Source organism: Erythrolamprus reginae, chromosome 6, assembly GCF_031021105.1.
Source record: "Erythrolamprus reginae isolate rEryReg1 chromosome 6, rEryReg1.hap1, whole genome shotgun sequence".
In the NCBI taxonomy this organism is placed as follows: Eukaryota; Metazoa; Chordata; class Lepidosauria; order Squamata; family Dipsadidae; genus Erythrolamprus; species Erythrolamprus reginae.
In genome coordinates this window covers 93,616,640-93,638,167 of record NC_091955.1, presented here as the reverse complement: position 1 = coordinate 93,638,167, position 21,528 = coordinate 93,616,640, and the positions used below count along the sequence as shown (strand labels likewise).

The 21,528-nt window shown below is 42.4% G+C and overlaps 1 protein-coding gene across 2 annotated transcripts in view; it reads right to left on the bottom strand.

The window, feature by feature from the left end:
- Positions 1–21,528, bottom strand: part of DZIP1L (DAZ interacting zinc finger protein 1 like) — a 41,607-nt gene continuing 20,079 nt past the window's right edge. For both annotated transcript variants that reach the window (XM_070754433.1, XM_070754434.1), the window contains exons 6-16: positions 20,537–20,674; positions 19,061–19,123; positions 17,152–17,292; positions 16,202–16,232; positions 14,715–14,765; positions 13,797–13,930; positions 10,983–11,169; positions 8,688–8,910; positions 6,328–6,539; positions 4,658–4,797; positions 1–764 (exon numbers count right to left, since the gene is read on the bottom strand). In XM_070754433.1, coding sequence (XP_070610534.1) covers positions 588–764; positions 4,658–4,797; positions 6,328–6,539; positions 8,688–8,910; positions 10,983–11,169; positions 13,797–13,930; positions 14,715–14,765; positions 16,202–16,232; positions 17,152–17,292; positions 19,061–19,123; positions 20,537–20,674 — 1,497 coding nt within the window. In that variant the 3' untranslated portion in view covers positions 1–587. The remainder of the gene's footprint in view (positions 765–4,657; positions 4,798–6,327; positions 6,540–8,687; positions 8,911–10,982; positions 11,170–13,796; positions 13,931–14,714; positions 14,766–16,201; positions 16,233–17,151; positions 17,293–19,060; positions 19,124–20,536; positions 20,675–21,528) is intronic.

The window sequence follows — 21,528 nt, the reverse complement described above, 5'->3', positions numbered from 1 at the left end:
TTTTATTTATTTATTTGTTTATTGGACTTTTATGCCACCCCTCTCCGAGGACTCGGGGCGGCTTACAACATATAATAAAACAATTTATAACATTTTAGATCCAATTAATTAAATATAAAATCTTTTAAAAACCCAAGCCATAAAAAGCAGCCATTCCCATTCAATCAACTTTTTCTTAGCACATTCACAGGCCAAGGGGCAAGAATCTAAAAGCCCCAAGCCTGGCGGCATAAATGAGTCTTAAGACTGTTGCTGAAGGTAAGGAGGGGTGGGGGCAGTAGGAATCTCCAGGGGGAGTAGATTCCTGAGGGCCGGGGCCCCCACAGAGAAGGCCCTAGGACGGGCCAACCAACATTGTCTAATTGATGGGACCTGGGAAAAGTCAGATTGTTGGGGCCAATATGCTTATTATCTGTAAACTGCTTAGAGAGGGCTATAAAGGGCTGTGGAGTGGTATACAAGTCTAGATACTATTGTTATTTGGTGTTTTTGTTCGTTCTTTGTGACTATCAAATTTAATCTTATTTCTCTTGTCATGGAATGTTCTTCTATCTCAACTGGGTTCTGTACTCATCCAACCATGGGAATCACCAAGCCCCAGCCTTGGTGCTGCTAGAAGTCCAGATACTGGTGCCCCGCAATCCAGTGGAACTGCCGCTAACTTTTGCCTCTTGTGGCTTCTTTATCTTAGTTCTAGGTTCCAGGAGCTGGCTGATTTCCTCCAAGGAAGAAATGTCCAGATCACTCTCTTCCTCATAGGCAAACTGCATCAGGAAGAAAAGAGAAGAGAGAACGAGTGATGAAAGCTTGCAAAAATTGGATTGATTGATTGATTGATTGATTGATTGATTGATTGATTGGCTTTGTGTGCCGCCCCTCTCCGGAGACTCGGAGTGGCTAACAGCAACAATAAAACTGTACAATAGTAATCTAATATTAAAAACCCATTAATATAAAAACCAAACATACATACATACATACCATGCATAGAATTGTAAAGGCCTAGAGGGAAAGAGGATCTCAATTCCCCCATGCCTGGCGGCAGAGGTGGGTTTTAAGTAGTTTGCGAAAGGCAAGGAGGGTGGGGGCAATTCTAATCTCTGGGGGGAGTTGGTTCCAGAGGGCCGGGGCCGCCACAGAGAAGGCTCTTCCCCTGGGTCCCGCCAAGCGACATTGTTTAGTTGACGGGACCTGGAGAAGATCCACTCTGGGACCTAACTGGTTGCTGGGATTCGTGCAGCAGAAGGCAGTCCCTGAGATAGAATGCTCCAAGAAAGGCATGGATGATACCCGTGAACAGAAATATTGCATTTGTAATTACAAATTAGGTTTTGTTTCACTGAGTTTTACAAAACAAAGGTTTAGAAACATATGCATTCAACAGAATATTGTCACAAAGATGAGCATTGGTAGAAACTTTTAAAAAATATATTAACATTTATTTCTAAATACTATTTCTAAGGAATCTGCCTTCCACTGAGAACCTGTATACAGTACTGTATGAGTCAAAAAGAGGGCGGTGAAAATATTTACTGACCCCTCGCATCCTGGACAGAAACTGTTTCAACTCCTACCCTCAAAACATCGCTACAGAGCACTGCACACCAAGACAACTAGACACAAGAACAGTTTTTTCCCGAACGCCATCACTCTGCTAAACAAATAATTCCCTCAACACTGTCCAATTTTTTACTAAGTCTGCACTTCTATTTCTACTAATTTTTTCTCATTCCTATCACCCATTTTCTCCCACTCGGGACTATGACTGTAACTTGTTGCTTGTATCCTAAGATTTTTATTAATACAGTGATCCCTCGAGTATCGCGAGGGTTCCGTTCCAAGACCCCTTGCGGTAATCGATTTTTCGCGATGTAGGGTTGCGGAAGTAAAAACACCATCTGCGCATGCGCGCCCTTTTTTTTCCATGGCCGCACATGCGCAGATGGTGGAGTTTGCGTGGGCGGCGGGCGGCACCCAGGGAAGGTTCCTTCGGCCGCCCAGCAGCTGATCTGCTCCGCAGCGCGGCAGCAGCGAGGAGCCGAAGATGGGGTTTCCCCGTTGCCCGGGCAAAGGGGAAACCCCATCTTCGGCTCCTCGCTGCTGCCGCGCTGCGGAGCAGATCAGCTGCTGGGCGGCCGAAGGAACCTTCCCTGGGTCTTCCCGCCGCCCAGGCAAAGGGGATACCCCAAGATCGCTTGCCGCTTGCCCGTCACCCGCCCGGCTGCTCGCTTGCCGCTTGCCCGTTCACCCGCCCGCCTGGCTGCTCGCTTGCCGCTTGCCCGTCACCCGCCCACCCAGCCGCTCGCTTGCCGCTTGCCCGTTCACCCGCCTGCCCGGCTGCTCGCTTGCCCGTCACCCGCCCACCCAGCCGCTCGCTTGCCGCTTGCCCGTTCACCCGCCCGCCCGGCTGCTCGCTTGCCGCTCGAGAGCAAGAGGGGGAGAGAGAGAGAAAGAGAGAAGGGAAGAAAGAGATGAGAGGGAGGAAGAGAATGTGAGAGGAAGAAGCAAGATAGAGAGAGAGAAAGATGAGAAAGGAAAGGAGTGATGTCATCGGGTGGAAAAATCGTGATATAGCGTTTCGCGGAGCTTGGGATCGCGAAAATCGAGGGATCACTGTATTGATTATTTCTTCATTGCTTATTTGACCCCTATGACAATCATTAAGTGTTGTACCCCATGTTTCTTGACAAATCTATATTTTCTTTTATGTACACTGAGAGCATCTGCACCAAGACAAATTCTTTGTGTGTCCAATCATACTTGGCCAATAAAGAATTCTATTTTTATGCTGTTTATTGCACACGAATGTCTAAATAAGAATGACTTGTGAATAAGTTCATACAACATTCACTAATTTACGCAAGCTTCCATACAGAGGGGGGCAACTCTTAGCTCCAAGTCTCTTTCTTGTAGCCCCTTGAAGCACTTCAAAATTGACCAAGCTTTCCATGATGTTGAGGTAGGAAATAAATGAAACTGCATTGTAAGCCTACAGGCCTAACACAATGTAAAAAACAATGTCCTCCTTAAGTTCCTGGATGAAAACTACTTGTCAACTTTAATGGCTGTTGTGGCCCTAGCACTGAGGTCTTTCAAACTTGGCAACTTTAAGACTTGTGGACTTCACTAGATAAATCTTCTCCATGTCTATTTTGCCTTGCATATTCTCAAATTATTTGCAGCAGTCCTTCCTGTCCTGATGCTCTCTATCTGCAGTGGCAATCTAAGGATTCTTAGATCCTAGAAATCCATAAATTATACTTCCAATGTTATGGAGAGCACTAGATGTTTGCTATTTAGTGTATTGTGTTTATAAATAATAATCACAGAAAACAAATATGGATTCTGGAAACACATTAAGTTCAGGTATACCGAACACATTAAGTTCAATATTATACTCAAAGCTTTAATACCCGAGACTTTCTAAATAGGGATACCAGATCCGGCCTACAGAAGTTTAGACAATTATAGTGTTCCCTCCATTTTCGCGGGTTCGAATTTCGCGAATAGCCTATACCACGGTTTTTGAAAAAAAATTAAAAAATACTTCGCGGGTTTTTTCTATACCAAGGTTTTTCCCGCCCGTTGACGATCGCCAAACTACTAATTTTTGTAATTAAATAACAAAAAAAAAAATTGTTAATAAATAATTACGTTTATAAATATCAGGATCACTAAGTGTCATATTCAATGGTGAGTACCTGTAATAATGGTGAGTAAATAATTGTTAATGGAATGGGAAATGGTAATTTAGGGGTTTAAAGTGTTAAGGGAGGGATTGTGATACTGTCCATAGCCAAAAATGGTGTATTTACTTCCGCATCTCTACTTCACGGAAATTCGACTTTGGTGGGCAGTCTTGGAACGCATCCCCCATGAAAATCGAGGGAACACTGTACTACATAGTATCCAAATGTATTTCTGCCATTATTTTGGGCCACTGATTTTTTTGCTTCTGAGATATGGTATACATTGTTCCCTCGATTTTCGCAGGTTCGAACTTCGCGAAAAGTCTATACCACATTTTTTTTCAAAAATATTAATTAAAAAATACTTTGCGGGTTTTTCCCTATACCATGGTTTTTCCCGCCCAATGACGTCATATGTCATCGCCAAACCTTTGTCCGCCTTTAATAATTTTTTTTAATAAACTTTAATAAATAAACATGGTGAGTAATAATCTAAATAGTTGCTAAGGGAATGGGAAATTGCAATTTAGGGGTTTAAAGTGTTAAGGGAAGGCTTGTGACACTGTTCATAGGCAAAAATAGTGTATTTACCTCCGCATCTCTACTTCGAGGAAATTTGACTTTCGCAGACGGTCTTGGAACGCATCCCCCGCGGAAATCGAGGGAACACTGTATCTCATAATCTTTAAGCAACTGAACTAAAATGATGCATTAACCCAACGAACCATCCTTTCATTGACAACATATTGTCTACTATTGAAGTATTTGCTATTTTGATCTTTCTACTTTTTATAAATAATCTTAAACCCATTTACTACCATGGCCTACAGAATACAATGTACCATTCTTAGAAATGTGCAGATCATGCTATTAGTGAATCGGTTATGAACAAGATCTGTACCGTTAGGAAGCAAAATTAAGCGGTTGCTAACTACTACTTTCTTGCGTTTTGAAAATAACACCAATACCTGAAGCCTTTTTGCGGGATAATTGGTATTCGCATCTTCTTTGCTTTGGGTGGGAAAGAGCTTCACGCCCCCTGGTGGCTTCTTTGCAGGTGTGCTCAGTTTCTTATCCAGGTTTTTAGCCATGGTCTGTACTAGTGTTTCTAAGTGAAGCAAGGAATCAGAATTAGTGGTGATTCAATTCAATTTATTAGATTTGTATGCCGCCCCTCTCCGAAGACTCGGGGCGGCTCACAACAACGATAAAAACAATATTACAATGGCACAAATCTAATATTAAAAATAACTAAAAACCCTATCATAATTAAAAACCAAGCAACACATACATACCAAACATAAATAATAATGAGCGTGGGGGAGGATGTCTCAAATCCCCCATGCCTGGCGGTATAGGTGGGTCTTGAGTAGTTTACGAAAGGCAAGGAGGGTGGGGGCAATTCTAATCTCCGGGGGGACTTGATTCCAGAGGGCCGGGGCCGCCACAGAGAAGGCTCTTCCCCTGGGGCCCGCCAGGCGACATTAGTCGACGGGACCCGGAGAAGGCCAACTCTGTGGGACCTTATCGGCCGCTGGGATTTGTGCAGTAGCAGGCAGTTCCGGAGGTACTCTGGTGATGTGATTGTACTACTATTTCAGCATACTGCTACTCTCATAGGAGTTGGTTACTTTATTTGAATATACGTTGTTTAGCCTAAACAACTATTAACTTTTGTCTTCTTACTGAATTTTATAAAAATAATCATGTATGTTTTATAGCTTGTAGTATAACAACACATACTGGCAGATCCCTGTAGTAGTATTTAATTCACTTAGTAGTTATTTACTAAACATTGGTATTAGTACAATCTCAGGTTAGCTGGAGGAAAAGTCAGAAGCAAGGTGAGAAAATATTATTTGACTGAAAGAGCAGTAGATGCTTGAAACAAACTTCCAGCAGTCGTGGTTGGTAAATCCAGTGTCACTGAATTTAAACATGCCTGGGATAAACATAGATCCATCCTAAGATAAAGTACAGGAGATAGTATAAGGGCAGACTAGATGGATCATGAGGTCTTTTTCTGCTGTCAATCTTCTAGGTTTCTACCAAATATTGGTATTAAAACAGCAACTACCAGCCCATTAAAAATGTATAACAAGATAACTGCCTGTCGCAAAAGTCCCAGTGACCCATCAGGTCCCATGGAATCGGCCTTCTCTAGGTCTTGTCACCCAGACAATGTCATTTGACGGGACCTAGGGGGAAGAGCCTTCTCTGTCGGAGCCCCAGCCCTCTGGAATCAGCTCCCTCCAGAGATTTGTACTGAAAAACCATTTATGTCACCAGGCTTGGGGGTCACTAGACCCCAGTTCCCAGCCGGCAAATGTGATGTGTGCTGTTGAATGTGAATGAATGATTTTTAATGTTTTGGGGTTTTAGAGTAGTTAGTTGTATTAATTGGATTCTAGGTTTGATACTGTATACTGTTTTCTATTGTGTTGTGAGTCTTTGGAGAGGGGCAGTATACAAATCCAACAAATAAACAAACAAACTTTTCCCAGTTCATAGTAATCATTTGATTACTGAAGTAGTTGGTGCATATCTTGGTATTTGAATGTGCTCTTTGTTTTACCTCTGTGACACTGATATTTGCATACCTTATGACAATAATAAACCCAATTAAATGACAAGTCACCTGAACGGGTTCCGGCGACAACTGAAGAACTCTTTCCTGTGCCAAGTTTCTCTTTAGAAAAGTCTGTATCAGATGATGAATCCCACTCTTCCACCTGGGGAGCTCTGGGGACAAATTTGATCCGCTTTGCTTCTGTCTTGCGAGATGTGTGTTTTGGAGAGCTCACGTTTGTTTCTTCCTCCGACTCAGTCTCAGAGCTGAAAGGCGAAGTGCTAAACGAGAGAAACACAATAGAAGGAAAAATGGAAAAGTCATCAATACAGCGATACCTCGTCATACAAACTTTTCAAGATACAAACCCGGGGTTTAAGATTTCTTTGCCTCTTCTTACAAACTATTTTCTCCTTACAAACCCACCCCGGCCGCTGGGATGCTCCACCTCTGGACTTCCATTGCCAGCAAAGCACCCGTTTTTGCGATGCTGGGATTCCCCTGAGGCTCCCCTCCATGGGAAACCCCACCTCCGGACTTCTGTGTTTTTGCAATGCTGCAGGGGAATCCCAGCAGTGCAAAAATGGGCACTTCACTGGCAACGGAAGTCCGGAGGTGGGGTTTCCCAGCGAGGGGATCCTCAGTGAAATCGCAACATTGCAAAAAACAGAGGTCCGGAGGTGAGGTTTCGAGGACTTCGGTGTTTTTGCGATGCTGCGATTTCACTGATGCTCCCTTTGCTGGGTGAAACCCCACCTCCGAACCTCCGTTGCCAGTGAAGCGCTCGTTTTTGTGATGCTGGGATTTCCCTGCAGCATTGCAAAAACAGAAGTCTGGAGGTGGGGTTTCCCATGGAGGGGAACCTCAGGAGAATCCCAGCAGCGCAAAAATGGGTGTTTTGGCTGGCAAAAGGGGTGAATTTTGGGCTTGCATGCATTAATCACTTTTCCATTGATTCCTATGGCAAACATTGTTTTGTCTTACAAGCGTTTCACCTTAAGAACCAATTAAGTTTGTAAGACAAGGTATCACTGTATTATGAACCATTTTATATTAGCTTCCCAAAGTCAGGAAGTGTCCAAACTCAATAAAACCAATAAAGAATTTATTATCGAGACCTTGCTTTGTGAGATTCTGATAAAGTTTACAACTTTTCTAATAGAATTTGAACTAGTAGCCAAGTTAGGGAATACATAACAATGACATATCTGTAAAAAAATATGTCCCACCTTTCTTTCAACGGTAAACTCAGTTTATAAATGAATACCAAAATACCTCACAAAAAATCAGTATAACATGCAGACTAGTAGTGGTGAAAGAAAAGTAGAATGCTTGGCTGCATAGCTAGAGGTATAACAAGCAGGAAGGGGGAGATTGTGACCCCCGCTGTATAGAGTGCTGGTGAGACCCCATTTGGAATACTGTGTTCAGTTAAGAACATAAGAAGAGCCATGCTAAATCAGGCCAAAGCCCATCAAGTCCAGCATTCTGCGTCACACAGTGGCCCACCAATTGTCCATGGGGATCTTGAGCAGAAAGAGAAGGCAAGACCCTCCAGTTCTGAATACCTCGCCTACAAAAAGATATTGACAAAATTGAATGAGTCCAAAGACGGGCTACAAGAATGGTGGAAGGTCTTAAGCATAAAACGTATCAGGAAAGACTTAATGGCCCTCTGGAACCAACTCCCCCCAGAGATTAAAATTGCCCCCACCCTCCTTGCCTTTCGTAAGCTACTTAAAACCCACCTCTGCCGCCAGGCATGGGGGAATTGAGATTCCCTTTCCCCCTAGGCCTTTACAATTTTATGCATGGTATGTCTGTATGTATGTTTGGTTTTTTATATTAATGGGTTTTTAATCATTTTTAGTATTGGATTATTGTACACTGTTTTATGATTGCTGTTAGCCGCCCCGAGTCTTCAGAGAGGGGCGGCATATAAATCCAATAAAAAATAATAATAATAATAATAATAATAATAATAATAATAATAAATGAACTCCATCTGTATAGTCTGGAGGACAGAAGGGAAAGGGGGGACATGATCGGAACATTTAAATATGTTAAAGGGTTAAATAAGGTTCAGGATGGAAGTGTTTTTAATAGGAAAGTAAACACAAGAACAAGGGGCCACAATCAGGTTAGTTGGGGGAAAGATAAGAAGCAGTGAGAAAATATTTTATTGAAAGAGTAGTAGATGTTTGGAACGAACTTCTAGCAGACGTGGTTGGTAAATCCACAGTATTTAAACATGCCTGGGATAAACATATATCCATCCTAAGATAAAATACAGGAAATAGTATAAGGGCAGACTAGATGGACCATGAAGTCTTTTTATGCCGTCGATCTATGCCGTCAATCTTCTATGTTTCTATGAAAAGGCCATAACAACCTGTGCTGTCTCTGGCAATTTACCTTGGAAAACTTACCTGGGAAAGTGGGCCGCAGATTGTTGAAGAGAAGGTGAACTGCTTCTAATTAGATTTGGAGATAGTGCCTTTGGGATCTCTAGTGAACTAGTCATGGAACTAACTTTGGTCCGAGGAGCTGGTTTGGGTGTCTCCAGGGCATAGTATGGTACTTCTACTGTGTGTGTTCCAACCTTCAAAGGTGTAACTTGGAGTGGAGAATACTGGTGTCGTTGGCTTTTTTCTGAAGGAAAAGATTGAAAACGTTTAATTAAAAAACCAATCTGACTGGTATTTAATCTGGGTCTTACAGATTCACTATTCCACATCAAAACAACTACAATTGTACCAATGAGCATTTCACAGTATTTTTAAGGCTTATATCTCCTTTGCTTTCTCATCATTCCTACCACCCATCTCCTCCCACTTATGACTGTAACTTGATGCTTATATCCTTAAGATTTTTTTATTAACATTGATTGTTTCCTGATTGTTTATTTGACCCCATGACAATCATTAAGTGTTATGCCTCATGATTCTTGACCAATGTAATCGGGTTGTCGAAGCGTGGAACTCCTTACCGGAGTCTATAGTATCATCCCCTAACCCACAACATTTTACCCTTAGACCAGTGATTTTCAACCTTTTTTGAGCCGCGGCACATTTTTTACATTTACAAAATCCTGGGGCACACCACCAACCAAAATGACACTCTAAGACAATACATATCATACATATTATCCCCCCTTGTGTGTGTGTGTGTGTGTGTGTGTATGTACAAACTCTTGAACCATTTCCAAAAACAGGTGAGGGCTGGGGGGATTTTCTCTCTTATTCTTTCCAAAAACAGGTGAGGGCTGGGGGGTTTTCCTGTTATTTGGGTGCTTTTTATCATATGCTTTAAATCAAGAGTCACTTCTCTCTCTCTTTTGTTTCTCTCTCTTTCCTTTCATTCTCTGCCTCAATCATTTTCTCATTTCTCTTTTTTTCCCCTTTTTTCTCATTTCTCTCTCTTTCTTCTTCTCCTTCTCTTGCTTTCTTTCTCTCACTCTCTTTCTCTCTTGCTTTCTTTCTCTCTCTCTCTCTCTAACACACTCTCTCTCTCTTGCTTTCTCTCTCTCTTGCTTTCTTTCTCGGTCTTTCTCTCTCTCTTGCTTTCTTTCTCGCTCTCTTGCTTTCTTTCTCGCTTTCTTTCTCTTTCTCTCTCTCTTGCTTTCTTTCTCTCACATTCCCTCTTTCTCTCTCTTTCTCTCTCTTGCTTTCTTTTTTTCTCTCTCTCTTTCTCTTTCTCTCTCCCCTCTCGCGGCACACCTGACCGTGTGCTGCGGCACACTGGTTGAAAAACACTGCCTTAGACTATCTATGGTTGACCTCTCCAGATTCCTAAGAGGTCAGTAAGGGGCGTACATAAGCGCACTAGAGTGCCTTCCGTCCCCTGTCCTATAGTCTCTCCTGTATCTCCTATATCTTCTCTACTATATCCTCTATAACCTTCATTGTGTATTATTGTGTATTGGACAAAATAAATAAATAAAAATGTATCTTGTCTTGTATGTACACTGAGAGCATCTGCACCAAAGACAAATTCCTTGTGTGTCCAATCACACTTGGCCAATAAAGAATTATCTTCTATTCTACAATGGTACCTCGACATACGAGTTTAATTTGTTCCAGACCTGAGCTCGTAAGTCGATCAACTCGCATCGAATGCCTTTAGACTTTGTTTTTCGCGCTGAGATAACCAGAAGCAAGGATTCTTGCGCCATATAGTGGAAGCTCGGCTCGTATCCCGAATTTGAGCTCGGGTGTCGAACAGAAATTTCGCTCGCGTCGTGGCTCGTAACTTGGAATACTCACATGTGGAGCAGCTCGTATCGAGAGGTACTACTGTATTCTATTCCATTCTCTATTTTCTATTATATTCTATTGTATTCTATTCTGAATAACCTCTAATACCATTAATGTAAGTACAAAAGCAGGATTTGGAGTTCTGACATGACAAAAGTTTTATGTTTGCCCCAGAAACCAAATGAAGCAAGAAGCCTAAGTAAAATCCTCTTAGTGACTTGACTTCAATTATCCAGTTGACTCAAACATTACACAAATTGTTGTGATCTATTTGCCTCTTATGTGCTCATACCTGAGTCACTGATAGATCCGGAATGCAGCAAGTAATCTCACAGTAAGATCTCCCCACTAGTAAAAAATAAATTATCTATTCTTGCCTTTTAAGCATTAAATTTCTTAAGTGTTATCAGCTATTTTGTTATTTTTACATTGAATATTTTTTCTAAATAATATAACCGAGCATCTTACCAAAGACTGAAGAATACGGCAAGGACATATTCTCTTCATCCTTCTGAACTGCTTTTTTATGAACTTCTTTTTCAAGTTTATCTCTCAAGGCTAGTAGACCTGGAAAAGTTTTAGCCTTCTGCTGCTGCTGTTTCTTCATCAAAGCTCTCAAATGTTTATACGTTTGAGCTGGGATTCCTTTTGTACCCTATAAAACGGGGGAAATGTTTCTAATCAGCATAAATATGTGCGTGAGCCCTGCCCTCATCATTCATGCAGCAAATACGTTCCTGGCATTTCAACCTCTTCAAATTAAAACGGGATTCCTCATATTAGGCTAAAGGTAAATACAGTAATACCTCATCTTACGAACCTAATTGGTCCCCGGAGGAGGTTCGTAAGACGAAAAGTTCGTAAGACAAAACATAGTTTCCCATAGGAAACAATGTAAAGTCAATTAATCCGTGCAACGGGAAAAAAAAACCTGCAAAAAAACACCGCCGCCCGGCTGTCACCTTTTGAAACAGCCGTGGGGCTTCCCAGCAGCCTCCCGAACGCCAAACCCAAACTTCCGGATTCGGCATTCGGGAGGCCGCCGAGAAGCCCCCCGGCTGTTTTAAAAGGTGACAGCCGGGCGGCGGGGCTTCTCGGCGGCCTCCCGAACCCGGAAGTTCGGCAAAAGTTTGGGTTCGGGAGGCTGCTGAGAAGCCCCGCAGCCCAGCTGTCGTCCTTTAAAACAGCCGGGGGGCTTCTCGCGGCCTCCCGAACGCCGAACCCGGAAGTTCAGGTTTGGCGTTCGGGTTCAGGAGGCTGCTGGGAAGCCCCCCGGCTGTTTCAAAAAGCGACAGCCGGGTGGCGGGGCTTCGCGGCGGCGGCGGTTCGTAAGAAGAAAAAAGTTCGTAAGAAGAGGCAAATATTTTCTGAACCCTGGGTTCGTATCTCGGGTTGTTCGTAAGACGAGGGGTTCGTATCATGAGGTACCACTGTAATTGGGAGTCTCTATTCAGGTGGAAAACTTGGTTCAGCTCTTTTGAAGAGTTACTGCTGAATTTAAAAGGATGGAAAGAAGGAGGATTAAATTGCTGTACAGTGTTACAATTTTAAACCCGTTACTAATCATTAGCATCTGATCTTCTGTTGTGGTTAGCTCTGGCCCAGCTCCTGCCCCAAGGAATGTGCAGGTGGATGTGGGGGAAATATCCACATGCCGCAGGCCTGTTTTGCTCCCGATGGAATCTGACGATGAAGCCTCCTCTGACCAAGGAAGCATGAGTGACAGGGAAGAGGGGAGTTTGGCAGACAGCGCAGGAGGAGATCAATCATCTGTATCATCCCTTGATTCTGAACAAGAATTAATGACACATCCACGCATGCGTAGAGTGATGCATAGGAGACAACAACTGAAGGATTATTACAAGAGAAAATGAGGCCACCTGTGGTTGGGTGGGGCTGCTGTAATCAGTGCTACAGATAAAAGTGCAGCTTGGTGTTTTAGCCTGATGGCAGTTTATCTGATTCATTGTTTCATCAAGATCGTGGTTTTTTGTGTTGTTCAAGATTGTGTGTGCACTCTCTGGACTTTAGAATTGGACTCAATTTCCCAGTTATTGGTTCAAAGATGTGTGTAATTTTATGTCACTTTTTTGGCCAAATTAATATATACAGTCCAGCAAACCTGGAAAACAGGAAAATCAGGGAAATTGGCGGTTCAGGGAAATATCAGGGAATTAGAATTGTCAGGGAATTTGTGAAAAAACTGAAATAAATCGGGGGGGAAACAAACTATTAAAATGTTTAAAAGTCTGGGAAAAATCATGTAAAAAAACCCCCCACTGATCGCGCTGCCTGGAAGAGTCAAGCAAAAATGAGCACAACTTGGTTCCTCAGCTACCGATATTTCTCCATGGCTTAGCCGTTTGGTATGGCGTCATCTACAACTGCGCCTTAACTAGATCGCAACTTGCAGGGAAATGTCAGGGAAATATCGGAATTTCAAAATCCCTTTCCTCTGGACACCCTGTATACCGTAATACCTCATCTTACGAACCTAATTGGTTCCAGGGGGAGGTTCGTAAGATGAAAAGTTCGTAAGACAAAACATTGTTTCCCATAGGAAACAATGTAAAATCCATTAATCCGTGCAACAACAAAAAAAAAACCCGCAAAAAAACGCTGCCGCCTGGCTGTCACCTTTTGAAACAGCCAGGGGTGCTTCCCAGCATCCTCCTGAACCCGAACGCCAAACCCGAACTTCCGGGTTCGGCGTTTGGGAGGCCCCCGAGAAGCCCCCCGGCTGTTTTAAAAGGTGACAGCCAGGCGGCGGGGCTTCCCAGCGGCCTTCCGAACCTGAACTTTCGCCGAACCTCCGGGTACGGCGTTCGGGAGGCTGCTAGGAAGCCCTGCCGCCCGGCTGTCACCTTTTAAAACAGCCGAGAGGCTTCTCGGGTGCCTCCCGAACGCCGAACCCAGAAGTTCGGGTTTGGCGTTCGGGTTCAGGAGGATGCTGGGAAGCCCCCCGGCTGTTTCAAAAAGCGACAGCCGGGCGGCGGGGCTTCGCGGCGGCGGCGGGTTTGTAAGAAGAAAAAAGTTCGTAAGCAGAGGCAAAAAATTTCTGAACCCCGGGTTCGTATCTCGGGTTGTTCGTAAGACGAGGGGTTGGTATCATGAGGTACCACTGTATATATATATATCGCAGTTGCAATAAAAAAATTTGAATAAATAGATAAAAATAAATCCTCAAAATTGCATCCACCTGAAATTCAAAGTAAGTCTAGTAGATTAAAAAAAGAAAAGAAAAATGTTCCTTCTCTACTTTTTTCTTCTCATCGCACTTACTCGTTTTACTCCCATGCTCTCCAGTTTAGCTTCAAGTGTCTCTTCCAGAATTGGCCGGAATTGCTTCAACAAATTGGGATCTTTACGCAAAGTTTCCAGAACTCTATTCTTCCTGTTCAAAGTATCATCAAGATCTGCAGAAATTAATGGGCAGGATGGTTATAAATCCCAATTCTGGAATGTTTAACATTTATACTTTATCCCCACTAGTGGGCAGCAGCCAGTGTGCCCAAGCGCACGGCTCTGGTAGGAAAATAACAGATGCGCGCGCAGCTGTACACTCCCAATGTGCCCCGTGTGAGATTTGGCTTCTGAGCATGAACAGCAAGACAAATCTCGCATGAGGATGCGGTTGAAATTGTGTGAAATTGTGGCTATTTTTGCCGGGGGTTTGCTTCTGTGCATGCACGGATGCAAAAATACCAGCGAAAATTGCTGAAATCTTACTCTTGGGCACAAATCTCACACTGACAGGTGTACATGCGGCCAATGGGAGCATCCGTGCCTGCGATAGATAGACGATAGATAGATAGATAGATAGATAGATAGATAGATAGATAGATAGATAGATAGATAGATAGATGTGGGTGGGTAGGTAGATAGATAGATAGATGGATAGATGGATAGATAGATAGATAGATAGATAGATAGATAGATAGATAGATAGATAGATAGATGTAGGTGGGTAGGTAGGTAGATAGATGGATGGATAGATAGATAGATAGATAGATAGATAGATAGATAGATAGATAGATAGATAGATAGATCCCGAAGTAAATGACTAGCCACTGTTTTATCCTGACCCTACAAGAATTCCTCAGCATCTCAGAAAGTATTTCTGACTCATCAAATCTCTCTCACTAATAGTAATATTTAGCAATAGTAATATTTAGCATAGGTGAAATTTACAAAATATACCTTCTTCACTGGATTCTTCCAGATTCTCTGTCTTGGGTACTTGTTGGATTTCTGGAAATTAAAAGCAATTATTTTTTTTTAAAAAAAACACAATCACAACTTGAAAATTGTCATGACATTAACATGAGTTAGCTATTTTAATGGGACCTAAGTATAACTTAATTTGGCTCCAGCCCAGCTCTTTTAAATGGAAAGAGAAAGCACAATGAAACTATTCCATTAAGAAAAGGATTGAGAAAAAATGGGCCAAAAAAAGCATTATCCCTTGGACTCCCTTGCAAAGCCCACGAATCAGCACTTTATATTATGATAAGTACAGTGTTCCCTTGACTTTCGCGGGGAATGCGTTCCAAGACCGCCCGCGAAAGTCAAATTTCCGCGAAGTAGAGATGCGGAAGTAAATACACTATTTTTGGCTATGAACAGTATCCCAAGCTTTCCCTTAACATTTAAAACCCCTAAATTACAATTTCCCATTCCCTTAGCAACCATTTAGGTTATTACTCACCATGTTTATTTATTAAAGTTTATTTAAAAGAATATTAAAGGCGGACAAAAGTTTGGCGATGACATATGACCACATCGGGCGGGAAAAACCGTGCCTTCTGCCGCACGAATCCCAGCGACCAGTTAGGTCCCACAGAGTGGGCCTTCTCCGGGTCCCGTCAACCAAACAATGTCATTTGGCGGGACCCAGGGGAAGAGCCTTCTCTGTGGCGGCCCCGGCCCTCTGGAACCATCTCCCCCCAGAGATTAGAATTGCCCCCTCCCTCCTTGCCTTTCGTAAGCTGCTTAAAACCCACCTCTGCCGCCAGGCATGGGGGAACTGAGATACACTTTCCCCCTAGGCCTTTAAAATTTTATGCATGGTATGTCTGTATGTATGATTGGTTTTTATATAATGGGTTTTAACTGTTTTTAGTATTGGATTATACTGTTTTGTTACTGTTGTTAGCCGCCCCGAGTCTGCGGAGAGGGGCAGCATACAAATCTGATAGATAGATAGATAGATAGATAGATAGATAGATAGATAGATAGATAGATAGATAGATAGATAGATAGATAAAATAAGATAGGTAGGCAGACAGACAGACAGACAGACAGATAGATAGATAAAGTTGTGCATGCACCGCCAGTGAAGTCTTGCATGAGGACACTCACTTATGAGATTTTTCCTATTTTCAGTGGGGTTTTTTGCTTCTGCGCATGCCCAGGAGCAAAGAAATGCCAAAAATAAGTGAAATGTCATGCACGGGAGCATCCTCGCACAAGATTTTGCTTGTGGCGCATGTGCAGGAGACATCATGTGCCGGTGCCGGACACACACACGTTTGTGCCGATCTCGGAAAGCGCATCAGTAGCGCTGAAAACGAGCAGCGCTTCACTGGTGTAGAAGCATGGCTAGTAAAAATTCTATAGCTTTGTCAAAAGGGAAAGAAAATCTACTGTAAGTATGATGAATTATTCAATATAGGATTGGTCATTACCTCTGGATTTGCTGGCGGTCAGAAGCTTAATCTGCAAGGTAACATATAAAATAAATCAGTTATTATTTCATAAGGTCTAACAAGTATTTGGCTGATATATAATAATGTAAATCAGTTTACAAAGTTATTTGTCCCATTATAAAATAATGAAACATCATTCAGGCAAGAAGATAATCAAGGGACTATCAACATGACCCCAAATGGATAATATCTCTGAGACCGCCTTCTGCCGCACGAATCCCAGCGACCGGTGAGGTCCCACAGAGTTGGTCTCCTTAGGGTCCCGTCGACCAAACAATGTCGGCTGGCGGGACCTAGGGGGAGAGCCTTCTCTGTGGGGGCCCCGGCCCTCTGGAATCAGCTCCCTCCGGAGATTCGCACCACCCCCACCCTCCTCGCCTTCCAGAAAAGTTTAAAAACTCATCTTTGCCGCCAGGCCTGGGGTTCCTTAGCTTAAAACCCACCTCTGCCACCAGGCATGGGGGAACTGAGATACTCTTTCCCCCTAGGCCTTTACAAGTCTACGGAGAGAGACGGCATACAAATCTAATAAATAATAATTTTATGCATGGTATGCCTGTATGTATGTTTGGTTTAATAATAAGGGTTTTTAACTGTTTTAATATTGGATTGGATTGTTATATGCTGTTCTTATTACTGTTGTTAGCCGCCCCGAGTCTACGGAGAGGGGCGGCATACAAATCCAATAAATAAATAAATAATAAATAAATAACTTTGCTGGAATAAGGGGAACATTCAAGATGTGCAATTTCCATATAAAATATGAAATGGTGATATAGTCATAAGAAATGCTGCCTCGTGGGAGTCTATTGACAGTATAGTTTGGTTTTCAGAATGCAGGAGCCTTATCATTTGAAAACAAACACAAGCTCTTCTCTAAATTGGAGGATATAACGAACTTTTCAGAAGGAGTTCTCCATTTAGCTTACTGTTTTCTCCTGGGATTGGATGACCCCAGCTTGTTCTCTGAGTTGGGTGGTAAGGGAGGCAAGTTGTTTCTTGTTGTATTCAGTCATTTTAGATTGGTCAGAAGACAAGACAGCCCTCAGTTTTTCATTCTCGTTCTTCAGCTGAGACAGAAAAATAACATTTAGGTGCAAAGACTATTCCATCTAATTAAACACTTCATTAATAGATCAAAGTGGTTCTCAACCTTTCTAATGTTGTGACCCCTTAATACATTTCTTCATGTTGTGGTGACCCACAAGCATAAGTCTGCACTGGTTGCCGATCAGTTTCTGGTCACAATTCAAATTGTTGGTCATCACCTATAAAGCCCTTCATGGCATTGGACCAGAGTACTTCTGGAACTGCCTGCTACCGCACGAATCCCATCGACCGGTAAGGTCCCACAGAGTTGGCCTTGGCGGGCCCCAGGGGAAGAGCCTTCTCTGTGGCGGCCCCGGCCCTCTGGAATCAACTCCCCCCGGAGATTAGAACTGCCCCCACCCTCCTTGTCTTTCGTAAATTACTCAAGACCTACCTTTACCGCCAGGCATGGGGGAGTTGAGATACCTTCCACTAGGCTTTTTATATTTATGTTTGGTATGTATGTGTTTGGTTTTTTTAAATATGATAGGGTTTTTATATGCTTCTTTTTAATATTAGATTTGTTCCGCCATAATATTGTTTTTACTATTGTTGTGACCTGCCCCGAGTCTCCGGAGAGAGGCGGCATACAAATCTAATAAATTATTATTATTATTAATTATTATTATTCCAAATCTTATTAGTCGTACCATAAAACAATCAAGCATTGCAGTGAAATATAATACAAATACAAGTGTGGAGGAAATAGGATTATATCTGTAGATTTCATAATTCTTCATGAACCTGCAATGGAATGTATGTGCACCATCTATATTTAAAGGATCTACATATACTACATCAAACATAGATAGAGGGAAGTAGACCTTTCTGTCTTGCTTCGGCTACTAGAATCCTTTATACCATGGTGGACGATGTACCATCAGTTAAGGTCTATAATGGATGATAAATATTGTGGTTAGCTCTGGCCCAGTTCCTGCCCCAAGGACTGTGGATGTGGGGGGAGACATCCACATGCTGCAGGCCTGTTTTGCCCCCAGTGGAATCTGCTGATGAAGGCTCCTCTGACCAAGGAGACATGAGTGACAGGGAGGAGGAGAGTGTGGCAGACAGCTCAGAAGGAGATCAATTATCTAGCTCCTCCTTGGATTCGGAACAAGAGTTAATGATACAGCCACGCATGCGGAGAGCGATACATGGGCAACAACAACTGAGAGATTATTATCAAAGAAAATGAGGCCACCTGTGGTTGGGTGGGGCTGTGGTCATTAGTGAGGCTGCTAAAAAGAGCAGCCTGTGGGTTTGGCCATTGTGGAGGATTATCTGATCGTTGTGTTTCGTGACTGCTTTACTGACTTTGACCTTTTGTGTGCTGATTTTTCCCCGCTTTGAAACTAAACCAGGGCAAAGTGTGTTTCACTTTGTGAAAGAAGAAGGACGGTGAATTGCCTCACAGCTGCAAGGGACTTGTGCCAATTACCAGTTTGTTTGGAGACAAGGGCTCTTTGCTATACAAAAAGAGGGCTTAGTTTATTTGGATTTCCGTTATAAAGAACATTGTTGTGAATTTTCAAACGTGTGTGTGTTTGAAATTTGTACCTGTGAATTTTCGGGAGGATTCTACCAGAGAGCCCGACAGAACAATAAATATATTCTGTTTCCTCTCCATGATGGTTCCTTTTGCCCCCCTCTGCCGTAAATGAGTAGGCATGGCTGGCATTCATTATAGAATACAACGTCCTCATTTTTCTACTACCATAAAAAGCTGCACAAATATTGAGTTGTACTCACTTTTTCTTTCTCTTTCTCATTCTCCTTCTGAAGTTTCTTAAGTTTCCACTCCCATTCGGATTTCTGATAAATATTGGAAAAGGTACCCAGCCTTATTGACAGTTATCTTTCATAAGTTATTTGAGTCATAGCAAAAATATCAGTGTTATTATTTTAAAAGTAGAGTTTTGCGGGATTCATCAATAGATACATCTTTCTTTGTAATGTTCGCCCTAGCACAAAGACAGAAGCACCAGACTGAAGATGACGAGTGGGACCTCATCGAAACATCGCCAGAAATCTCTGAAACCTACACGGGAAGAAACCTGGATATACCAAGACCTTCATATATATTCCTTCAATATACCAGGGTGATCCAACAGAAAAAACATGATCTGGTGGCCTAGAGGTTAATTCTCTGCCTTACAAGGCAGAGGCCCCAGGATCAGAGGTTAATTCTCTGCCTTACAAGGCAGAGGCCCCAGGATCAAATCCCAGTAAGGGTATGGCTAGCTGATGAGGCCAGAATAAGGCCGAAATAGCACTATCCTAGTCTCCCTTAATTTTAAAAAATCAGCAAAAACATGTGATATATATTGTTCTGAGTTCGGGTTTTGCCCCGTGTAATGTAATGTAATATATATATATATATATATATATATATATATATATATATATATATATATATATATATATTGTCACATATTTAAGCTGAATTTGAAAATTAAGGGAGACTAGGATAGATCTATTTCGGCCTTATTTTGGCCTCATCAGCTAGCCATACCCACTGGGACTTGAACCTGCAACCTTTGCCTTGTAAGGCAGAGAATTATCCTCTAGGCTACAGTATCCAATCCCTTCAGCTCTGCACCAGGGAAGGGTTACATATTTTTGTGTCGAATTACCCTGGTGTATTGAAGGAACATCACAGCTCCTTATTTGCCTCTCGGCCCAACCCAGGGCCATTTCCAAGGCAGTTAATTTTATTGATAGCCGACAATTCTATGTGTATGTGTCACATGCTTTTTTTGCTGAATTTGAAAATTAAGGGAGACTAGGATAGATCTATTTTGGCCTTATTTTGGCCTCATCAGCTAGCCATACCCACTGGGACTTGAACCTGCAACCTTTGCCTTGTAAGGCAGAGAATTATCCTCTAGGCTACAGTATCCAATCCCTTCAGCTCTGCACCAGGGAAGGTTTACATCCTGCTGATGAGGCCAGAACAAGGCCGAAATAGCGCTATCCTAATCTCCCTTAATTTTAAAAAATTCAGCAAAAACATGTGATACATAAGAACACAGTTTGTTGGCTATGAATAAATTAACTGCCTTGAAATGGCCCTGGGTTGGGCATAGAGGCAAAAAGGAGCTGTGACGTTCCTTCAATATACCAGGGTGATCTGACATAAAAAACATATATATAAAGCTGTTGTCTCAATATGACCGAAGGACAATAGACTGGAAAAGACCTCCTTAGTCCTTTAGGATCCCTTACCTGTTGTTCAATCCTTGCCTTCATCCCTTGTAATTCTTTCCGAGTCTTAGTCCACTGTTGTTTCTCAACAGAATCATCATCTTGCAATGTCCCAAGATGTGAGGTTACTGCATTCTTGACTTGTAGTTCCTGAAGTTTCTGCAAAAGGAATATGTGATCTATGACTAAGTGCCACAGTCTGCAGCTATCAGAAAAATCAAAAATATTTTTCTAGGTAACATGGAACATCTTCCATTCGACACATATACTTAAATACAGCACTCTAATTGAGGTATGGGTATATAGAAACATAGAAGATTGATGGCAGAAAAAGACCTCATAGTCCACCTAGTCTTCCCTCCTACTATTTCCTGTATTTTATCTTAGGATGGATCTATTTTTATCCCAGGCTTGTTTAAATTCATTTACTGTGGATTTACCAACCACGTCTGCTGGAAATTTGTTCCAAGCATCTACTACTCTTTTAGTCAAATAATATTTTCTCACGTTGCTTCTGATCTTTCCCCCAACTAACCTCAGATTGTGCCCCCTTGTTCTTGGGGGTTCACTTTCCTATTGAAAACACTTCCCTCCTGGACCTTATTTAATCCTTTAACATATTTAAATGTTTCGATCATGTCCCCCCTTTCCCTTCTGTCCTCCAGACTATACAGATAGAGTTCATTAAGTCTTTCCTGATATGTTTTATGCTTAAGACCTTCCACCATTTTTGTAGCCCGTCTTTGGACCATCTTTTCCTAATCCTGGCTAGGTTTGGACCTATCCATTCTGCTATCGGCAGCAAAGGTCAAAAATGCATCTTATTATCATTTTAGGTTCAACAAAAAAGGATGGGATTAGTGACTGGTGGATAGCATCCTATATCCCTAGTCAGCAGCTTAGTTTAAGGCATTTGGAAGTAAACCATATGGCAGGGGTCCCCAAACTTTTTACACTGGGGCCTGTTCACTGTCCCTCGGACTGTTAGAAGGCCGGACTATAAAAAAACCCTA